Source organism: Sinocyclocheilus rhinocerous, unplaced genomic scaffold (assembly GCF_001515625.1).
Source record: "Sinocyclocheilus rhinocerous isolate Xijiao unplaced genomic scaffold, SAMN03320098_v1.1 scaffold10915, whole genome shotgun sequence".
Taxonomy (NCBI): Eukaryota; Metazoa; Chordata; class Actinopteri; order Cypriniformes; family Cyprinidae; genus Sinocyclocheilus; species Sinocyclocheilus rhinocerous.
Genome location: NW_015649445.1, coordinates 38,854 through 48,944, shown reverse-complemented (window position 1 = coordinate 48,944; position 10,091 = coordinate 38,854). Strand labels below are relative to the sequence as shown.

The window sequence follows — 10,091 nt, the reverse complement described above, 5'->3', positions numbered from 1 at the left end:
ATATATATATATATATATATATATATATATATATACCTTGGTACGTGTACTGCGTTAGGCTAACCGAGACTTGTCATTTGCACTTACATATTGTTGCTCTTTTGTTAGTTTTGACTGCTTTTATTGTCCTCATTTGTAAGTCGCATTGGATAAAAGCGTCTGCTAAATAACTAAATGTAAATGTAATGATTTTTGGCATAAAAGAAAAATCAATAATTTTGACCCATACAATGTATTTTTGGCTATAGCTACAAATATACCCCAGCGACTTAAGACTTTTTGTGGTCCAGGGTCACATATGTGATGCACTGTATGTATGTTTATATGTGGGGGAAAAAAGCCTAAATTAAACGTATTCATCATCATATAAATCAATCTTATCTCTTCACAAGACTTGGATTAAACCAATTCATATGGATTAATTATACATTGCCTTTATGACCTTTTTGGATCTTCTAAGTTTTGTTTACCTGGACTTTCAATGAAGGGACAGAAAAATAAGACAGGTCTTACGGGTTTGGAACAATGGTGAGGGTAAGTAAATTATGACAGAATTTAAATGTTTTTTTCTTTATTACATAATATCTCAAAGGCTGCAGTATCACAGTGTCCTCTGATGTACTTAACAGAGTAAATATGAAGAAAAGTTTGTGGGAGATCTCCTGAAGAGCAGCAGATCAGATCTAAACAAGGCCGTTGCAGCTTTGCAAGAACAAGAGCGCCAAGGAAGGGAGAAGCAACCAAAAATAATTGTTAGGGGGATCACATACTATAAATCTGACCCAGTGGATGAGCCAGACACAGAGGAGAACTGTAAGTATAACTTTGATTTCACCATCTACATTCAAAGATCTCAGACGTTTGAAGTTTGGAAAAACACTCTTAAAAATGAAGGTTCTTTATTGGTAACTGTGGTTCCATGAATAACTTTTAACATCCATAGAACTTTTTTATTGGAAAAAAGCTCTTTAGATTATTAAAATGTTCTTTACACTAAGATTCTTTGGGGAACCTACATTGGTTCTTCAATGGCATTGCTGTGAAAGCCCTGTTTTGTTCTTCATTTCAGTAGATGAAAATCACAGTGGTGACAGCCCTATTGATCTCTTTGCCGACGAGCAGCTCCTTCATCACAAAGCTCGCCACTTTAGGCCGGTCATCAAGGCGTGGTCCGTCCGCCCAAAACCCAAGAGTGAAGTCTCAAAAGGTGGAGATGACTTTCAAACTCCATTTACTGGACTGTTGGACACTGCCTTGCCGATTAAAACGTCTACTGAACCAATATCCGTTCAGACTCAAACCAGTCGTTCCACCACAGACAACTCTACAGGAAATGAAAGAGCCACACCAACACCTGCTGTGATGGATAATTTAAAGGTCACCATCCACAAGGAACATATTATACCTCAAACCATCGCCAAAAAAATGGAGGCAAGCAACATGGAGCCCTTAACTCCATCTGTAAGACAAGCTCAAAACATGCTGGTCAGGTCATCCAATCTGGGCCACATTAAAACGAATGAGTCAGTCACAGCAGCTGCTGCTAAAGGGGTGGCTGCAGAGCCAACTCTGACAGAGATCACCACCAACAGGACTGTTGAAAAGAAAACATCTGTATCTTCTGTGACCGAAAATGGAATTGTTACCAAGGAAAATCTGAAAGATGAAAGAAATGCTTCAATGCTTTCAGTGGAGAGTTTAACTCAAAGCACATTTAGGAGAATAACACCATTACCAACTCCTCATTCGGATTCTTTAACAGTCACAGAAAGCTCATTGGGATCAACTGCTCACACAAGAGCTGCTACCACCATTGTGACGTCACCTCATGCCATTGAAAGCAAGAGAGACTCAGTTACCCACTTACCCAAGATGACTCCTAAACAGACATTAACCTCAGTGCCGTCTTCGATGACCACTACAAAAACTACCACAATAACAACTACAACCCCAAGCAAACCTGGCAAACGTAAATATAGCATAAGCTGGGATGAAGAGGAAGAGGTAGTGGTAGAAGAGGAAATGGAAAGAATGAAAGCTGTAAAAACTGTGGTTGAAGAGAGCGTGGTAGAGGGACCTCAAAAGAAGCCAGGTATAGCTTTGCGACGTTCTTGTTATTATTTATTTAATTTCATTATCTTGTTATTTTTTATGTTATTATTGTTTATTTGTTATTATTTTATTATAAATGTTAAAATAAATAACTTATTTTGGAAGTACTGATTTGATTTATTATTAATTACAATTGTATTTTTTAATATTTCTAAATAATTAAAAAAAAAATAATTGTACCAATTATGAAAGTAAAAAATAAAAATATTAATAAATACAATAAAATAATATATATTTTTTTCTTCATATAATTGTACCAATTTATGAAAGCAAAATATTTTCCATCATCACTTAAAGGGATAGTTCACCCAAAAATGAAAATTCTGGGTCTGGGAACATTTCAGTTGTGTTGCTGTCTTTGAAGGGTCAGAAAGACAGTTCTTCAAAAATATCTTAATTTGTGTTCCCGAAGATGAACAAAGGTCTTACGGGTTTGTAACGACATTAGGGTGAGTAATTAATGACAGAATTTTCATTTTTGGGTGAACTATCCCTTTGTTGAATTCAGAATGTTTGCATGGTTTGGCACAAAAATGAATAAAACACCAACATAATTCTGGGTTTCGTTTGAAGGAATGTGTAAGGACACTTTGGCCACAATCTCAGAGCCCGTCACACACAATACATACGGTCGTAATGAGGGCGCTTGGATGAAGGATCCACTGGCTCAAGATGACAAGATCTATGTCACAAACTATTATTATGGCAACAACCTTCTGGAATTCCGCAACATGGATGTCTTCAAACAAGGTATGGCTCTTTTTTCAGATAAACATTATAAATAAGCAATTTTACTGGTTTTGTTTTCTTACTTTTATTCAAGGTCGCTTCACTAATTCCTACAAGCTGCCTTATAATTGGATAGGCACCGGCCATGTGGTCTACAAGGGTGCTTTCTATTACAACCGCGCATTCTCTCGAGACATTATTAAGTACGACCTGCGGTTGCGTTACGTGGCTGCCTGGACCATGCTGCACGATGCGGTGTTTGATAATGACGACGTGTCCACGTGGAGATGGAGAGGACACTCGGACATGGATCTGGCCGTCGACGAAAGCGGACTTTGGGTGATCTACCCAGCGCTGGACGACGAGGGCTTCTTGCAGGAAATGATCGTCTTGAGCCTCCTGAACCCCAATGATCTAAGCATGAAGCGTGAAACCACATGGAGGACCGGGCTTCGACGCAATCGCTACGGCAATTGCTTCATCGTATGCGGTGTTCTTTACGCGACGGATAGCTACAATCAGCAGGACACCAGTTTGTCCTACGCCTTTGACACCCACACTAACACTCAGGTAATCCCTCACCTGCCTTTCAGCAACAACTATACTTACATCACTCAGATCGATTACAACCCCAAAGAGAGGGTGTTGTACGCCTGGGATAACGGACATCAGGTCACGTATAATATTCAGTTTGCATATGTAGACCCACTGTAGACCAGAGCAAGTGTGTCCTTTGCACAAAGTAGAAGAAACCATAAATGTGTTCAAGTGGATTGTGGATCAGTTCACTCAGCTTTTCTTAACTTCATGTAGTTTAATGTACTTCTTAATATGCTATTATGTTTTCAAAGTGTAAAAACAGACCCATATTGTTGCATTTAGGGTGAAAACAAAGAAAAGCAACTTCGTTAACAGAATTTCTGTACACTCAAACGCTGCAGCTATATGAGCTTTGCAGTTTGCATTGATGCCCACTTCTTTAAATATTGTCGCTTGCTTTTGCACTATGAAAATGAACCTCTTTATGTTTACAGCTATACCTCTAATAAGGCTGGCAGAACTTTTGAGGCGTTGTATTCTTAAATCCAGTAGAATACATTGTATATACTGTAATATAAAAGCTAAAACATGGGATTAATGAATGTAAAAAATACAATTTGTATTTTCATAAACATATCTCAAAGCTGTTTTTTTTTTTGTTTGTTTTTTACAAACTATCACTTGCATATGTGATAAAAGTTTGCAATTGTAAAAAAACATTTGCAATTGTATCATTTCAGTAAAACAAGAGTAGACAGTGTTTTGTGCACATTTTCAGTGTGTTTTTTTCATCAGTACGTTTGATACATTTTATTAATGTAATCTTTTTATGCATATTTTATTGCAATTACATTTAATCTTTTAGCACTTAAGAAATCTCTGTCAGACTCAGAAAATGGCTGTAATAAAATTAGTTGAAATAGGACATTTGGCTCTGGTTTTCCTTTCATAGTAAAGATGTCAAGTGAAAGTGTGTTTTTAGCACAGATATTCTTATTGGTCACTTACTGTAGATGAGAGCAAAGTGCTACACTATAAACCCCCTGATCCACTGAGTTAAATCTGGAGAAACAAAACACATCTACCATATTTTATCCCTAAAACACTGTTTACCCCAGTCTTTGAAATTACCTATAATCAGCACTTTATAGCGCCTCAGCCCCCACATTTACACAAACCTTCAATTTCAGAGAGCAAATTCAGACTGACATAAGACTCTGTCTGCATCCTAAAAACAAAAGATGCACACAAATCACCCACAAACTTGAGTCCAGTGTTTATTTCTTTGCATTGTTACAAAATAGCTTTCATCGCAATCACTGTGTGAACAAACAAAAAATCTTTCCAAAAATTAAGAAATTAAATATATTGAAAATAAAAATGCTGCCAGAGAGGAAAATGGGATTTGCTGAAAAATAAATGTAACATTTCTACTGCAATGCTAAGGACAAAATGTGAAATTTTCTCACCAAATACTAATATATCATCCACATTTTGAGAACAAAGCTTCACCTGAGTTGAGTTTATAAACTGTGAAATTCAAATTTGTGAATTGTGAAAAGTGACGACAGATTGGAAAGCTATTATGGTAACCGACTACAGCATCCTAAACAGGACAAGAAACAAGTGCACGTCTAAATACGTTAGAATAAGAGAGACAAATACACAGTGAACAAGGACAGATGAGGTACAAATTAACATTAATAATCAGTGTCTCTTCTACAACTTCAAATTAACAGCCAGTATTTGTTAGCAACTGTATTTATGTCAAGCACACCTCATTTAAAGTGCAATTAAGCCACTAAGAAAAACATGAAGGCATGAAATACATTAAAATGAACTGACAGATGTTGCATAAGACCCCCAACCCCAAACTGCTATTCCAATTAGAATTAGTCTAAAATGATTACCCTTCAAAGACCAAGTATAAAGCAGAAGTATTATCTAAATACTTTAAAATATATATTTTTGGATATAAATTTACAGCACCGTCCTGAATCAGATCCATCAAATGGAAAGTCAATTACACTGACTCAAAAGTTTAAATAATCCATCTTCCTGCTTTTCTATTCAATAGCAATGTCACACAAAAATAAAAAGCAAAGCAAAACAAAACTCACTGGCAATGCAGTTTGTTTGAGGATAGTGGTGCTGAAGAATATGTTGCTGAATATGACCATTAAATGTGTACCAAACAAGTTTGGTACAAATATTAAACCTTCATAAATATTCATTTGAATTAATTTTATAAACAAAACAAGCACAGTACACACAAAAAAACAAAAACAACTCCCTGACAGCTACCACATACAGCAGAAAAGTGTTCAATAATCGAGCCAGATCGCACTTTGGTTTGGGAGATTTGGATAATGAATGCTCCCGTAGTTCAGCTGGTAGAACATGCTTGAAGTCACTTTGCATAAAGTGTAGCCATTCAATACATATTACATTTATGTAAATGCCAGTAGTTGAAGTCAATAGACTGCAATATGTATTGAATGGCTCATCAGTATTGAATGGCTTACTAGATGCATTTGGAAGAGGTGCCTTCAAGAGGAATTCTCGACTAATGTTGAATATCTTGGTGATTTGTTAGTTGATTACCAAGATCCTGGTTGGCCACTCGAATAAAAAGAGGCACAAAAATGAACACAAAATGCTTATTATGTAACAAAATAGATGATGGTGAAAAAACAGGTAATTCACAACAAAACAAGATTGATAAGATAGATAGCTGAGACTAAGAAGAACCCATGAGGACACCGACGGGGGCCGCAGGCTGGTTGTTGGGGGCCGCGTGATAGAAAGAGTCTGTGTCTGTCTGATTGGCCCGCAAGATGGGTGGAATAGTAGACGACTTGATGTGGAGTATCCTGGTGTCCATGACCTCACAGTCGATCTGCATCATCACCTCAAACTCTTTGTCTTTAATGATGCTCTCTGCAGTGAGACAGAAAAGTCATTGTATTAGCACAGAAAATATAATCATATAAAACAGCACTCGGTGCTCAGCTCTGTGAAAGTAATGGTTAAAGAAATGCAGGTGATATGCCGGGTGGCCTGTGGAGGTTAAGAGGCATTTTAGGGGCTCCTTTCACACCAGGGTCAGTCACACACTGGCCTTTATCTTCACATAGCAGTAAACACAACAGATGATGACTCCCACATGAAAGAAAACCGGGTTAAAGGGATAGTTCACCCAAAAATGAAACTTGGATGTTTATCTGCTTACCCCCAGGGCATCCAAGATGTAGGTGACTTTGTTTCTTCAGTAGAACACAAACGAAGATTTTTAACTCAAACCGTTGCAGTCTGTCAGTCTTATAATGTAAGTGGATGGGAATCACGGCTTTTTATACCCTGCGGCTCGTGACGATACATTGATGTGTAAAGACACGAAATGATCAGTCAATGCAATGCAATGTCTGAACTGTCCTGAGCGCATCTTCGACAGCCGGCGCGTAACGCGTCTTCTTCTTCTTGCTTTACGGCGGATCGCAGATTATTAAGTGCATTACCGCCACCTATCTCTCAAATGGACCATTGACACTCCTAATTGAGATTGTAGATAGAGTGTCAATGGTCCATTTGAGAGATAGGTGGCGGTAATGCACTTATAAGTCTCGCTGTAAAGCAAGAAGAAGACGCGTTACGCGCCGGCTGTCGAGGACGCGCTCAGGACAGTTCAGACATTGCAGTGCATCAGAGGTAAAAAACGATATAAATACTGTTCAGTTTCTTGCACAGACCGATCGTTTTGTGTCTTTACACATCAATGTATCGTCACGAGCCGCAGGGTTTAATTTGGTTTTGTTTGTGTGTTTTTTTTTTACTCTCAAAGCCGTGATTCCCATTCACTGCCATTATAAGACTGACAGACTGCAATGGTTTGAGTTAAAAATCTTCGTTTGTGTTCTACTGAAGAAACAAAGTCACCTACATCTTGGATGCCCTGGGGGTAAGCAGATAAACATCAAATTTTCATTTTTGGGTGAACTATCCCTTTAAGGAAAGGTACACTACCGTTCAAAAGTTTGAGGTCACTAAGTTTTTTAATTTAATACTTTTATTCAGCAAGACTGCATTAAACTGATCAAACTTGGCAGTAAAGTAATTTATAATGTTAAGAAATTTTGAAAGAGTTCTATTTCAAATAAATCCTGTACTTTGGAACTTTCTATTCATCAAAGAATCAAGAAACAAATTATAACAGTTCCCGCAAAAATATTAAGCAGCAACTGTTTTCAACATTGATAATTATAAGAAATATTACTTAAGTATCAAATCAGCATATTAGAATGATTTCTGAAGGATCATGTGACACTGAAGACTGGAGTAAAGGCTGCTGAAAATTCATCTTTGCCATAGCAGGAATTAATCACATTTTAAAATATATTAAAAGACAGTTATTTTAAATATTAATCATATTTAACAATATGACTGGTTGACTGCATTTTTGATTAAATAAATACAACCTTTGTGAACATATATACAGTGCCGTGAAAAGGTTTTTGCCCCCTTCCTGTTTTTTTAATTTTTTGCATATTTGTCACACTTAAAAGATTCAGATCATCAAACCAATTTAATATTACGCAAAGATAATGCAAGTAAATACAAAATGCAGTTTTTAAACATTCTAATTTATTGAGATGCATATATATATATATATATATATATATATATCTTACCAACCGCAAATGTTTGAACATTTGACTAATTTCTATGATTTTTCCAGGCCTGGAGATCACAATTTTAAACTAAATTTTTTCCTGGCTATTTCCAGGTTTTCCATGAATGTGGGGATCATAAAACTTTTAAAAGCAACAACATTTGCTGTATAATTTAGAAACCTCAAACAGATAAAAACGTCAATATTTTGATTAAAAAAGTAACAAGACAACGCAGAAGAGAAAGTATAGAAGTATAGAATGGTAAAAAAATCCATTAAAAGGAACATTTTAAAAACATTGCCGTATCATACAAGTGCTGACAGGCAGTAACCCATTTACTCACCAAAATCTACTGGTACTTAAATACGTGAACAATACAGATCTAGCTTTGGTTTTACTGACACAGTGGGATGCCCCATCATCCTTTATCTCTGGAAGTGAAGGTCAGGCCGTGAATTCATTTCCCATGTTCTGACAGACTCATAAAATCGCTCGTCAAACACAAGCTATGAGTATTTTGTAAGGAACCATTAAAATTATGATGGTTTACACTCACTACAGATGTTCTATGGTCTATCTTCTATAAGGACAGCTATCTATACTTCACATACATGCACAGCATATGGACGGCAGGAAAGTAACTTTTACAGCAGACTTGTGCGATTCGCTCCAGCACTGATAAAAACTTTATAGGCTGGAGAGCATCATGGTAGGTCAATGTAAAGCACTTTTCCAGCCCTTACTGGTGAATACATTTATGCATCCTACAGTCAATCATTCCTGACGAGCGCTTCAGCCCCACACCCACAATGATGATCTCAAAACCGGTGATTTACAGTCAGAGTCTTTCTGACATGTTCCTGAAACCAAAATCTTCCCAATCTATCTCTAATGCACCACTGAACAGTCAATGGTATGGGATAAAGTTTCAATATCTCACAAAATGTGTATTTTCACAGGTGCTTAAAGAAAACCTCAGCAGTGCTGCAGAAATCATCATAGATGATGGGTTACAGCAATCATCTCACTGTATTTCACTGCAAGCACTAAAATGACACTGGACTGCTGAGCTGTACACGTCATCACATATTAAAATACAATCTTTTCCATCCTATATATATATACACTAAGTTTCCAATATGTCAGAAATGTCATTTGCCATTCTCACAGAAGGCTTTTCGTTAGGTGAATTCCCATTGGATATGTCTGGTACTGTGCCTGACTTTCCAAACACCATTTAAAATACTGATTAAGGCAACATGTGGACTCAAGGGTAAATTCCTGATGAGGTTGTGGTTGCGAAGCTTTGAGATTCCAGCCAAAATCACTTTCCACCATTACTGACAGTTTAAGATGAATACTTCGCCCAAAACACAAAAAAAATTAAACCAAATATAAATCGAGAAATGAATTGAACTCTGATTCGATATGAATTATTCCGTCCAATTCATGAGCCAGATGAAGCAGGTCATTAATAAAAAGAACCATCTTAAAACAACGAATCGTTCACTGATTTGGCTCTCAAGACTCATTGATCAGTGGTTCTTGAGTTAACGGCTCACTGGAGAGAAAGATTAGGAGTAAATAAATATCTTTTCAGACATTTCGGCAAAGTTAAACCTATAGTATGACTTCAAAAGACTTGGAATAAAATGCACAAGTTGTATGTTGTTGCATGTCACTATGAACTAGACAAAAATTCTCTTTTTGTGCCCATTTGGGGTGAGACAGACAAAATTGTACTTTTTGGCTAAACCTTTCTTTTCTTAATTTGTTTTTTTCACTAGGCTTTTGCCTATAAAGCAATGCCTGTGACTGAAGAGTAAAAGTGTTCATGATATGACTTCGAAATGTGTGCAGTGCACAAAAAAACAAAGAAAAGGGAATATGATGATCATCATCATCTCCAACATTCACAAACGATTATAATGCTGACTCAGAACTCCCACAGGGAAGACAGCGAAAGAGAACAGATAATATATGTACTGACACTGCCAGGCACTGCAACAATAGTTTCCAAACCAAACATGAAATTGATGG

The 10,091-nt window shown here is 36.8% G+C and overlaps 2 protein-coding genes across 2 annotated transcripts in view; one reads left to right on the top strand and one right to left on the bottom strand.

The window, feature by feature from the left end:
* LOC107710558 (olfactomedin-like protein 2B) overlaps window positions 1-3,997 on the top strand; it is a 9,926-nt gene extending 5,929 nt beyond the window's left edge. Inside the window, exons 5-8 of the mRNA XM_016515363.1 lie at window positions 630-813; window positions 1,070-2,092; window positions 2,686-2,862; window positions 2,936-3,997. Coding sequence (XP_016370849.1) covers window positions 630-813; window positions 1,070-2,092; window positions 2,686-2,862; window positions 2,936-3,555 — 2,004 coding nt within the window. The 3' untranslated portion in view covers window positions 3,556-3,997. The remainder of the gene's footprint in view (window positions 1-629; window positions 814-1,069; window positions 2,093-2,685; window positions 2,863-2,935) is intronic.
* A 790-nt stretch (window positions 3,998-4,787) lies between these two features.
* Window positions 4,788-10,091, bottom strand: part of LOC107710557 (cyclic AMP-dependent transcription factor ATF-6 alpha-like) — a 36,928-nt gene continuing 31,624 nt past the window's right edge. The window contains exon 16 of the mRNA XM_016515362.1: window positions 4,788-6,321. Coding sequence (XP_016370848.1) covers window positions 6,122-6,321 — 200 coding nt within the window. The 3' untranslated portion in view covers window positions 4,788-6,121. The remainder of the gene's footprint in view (window positions 6,322-10,091) is intronic.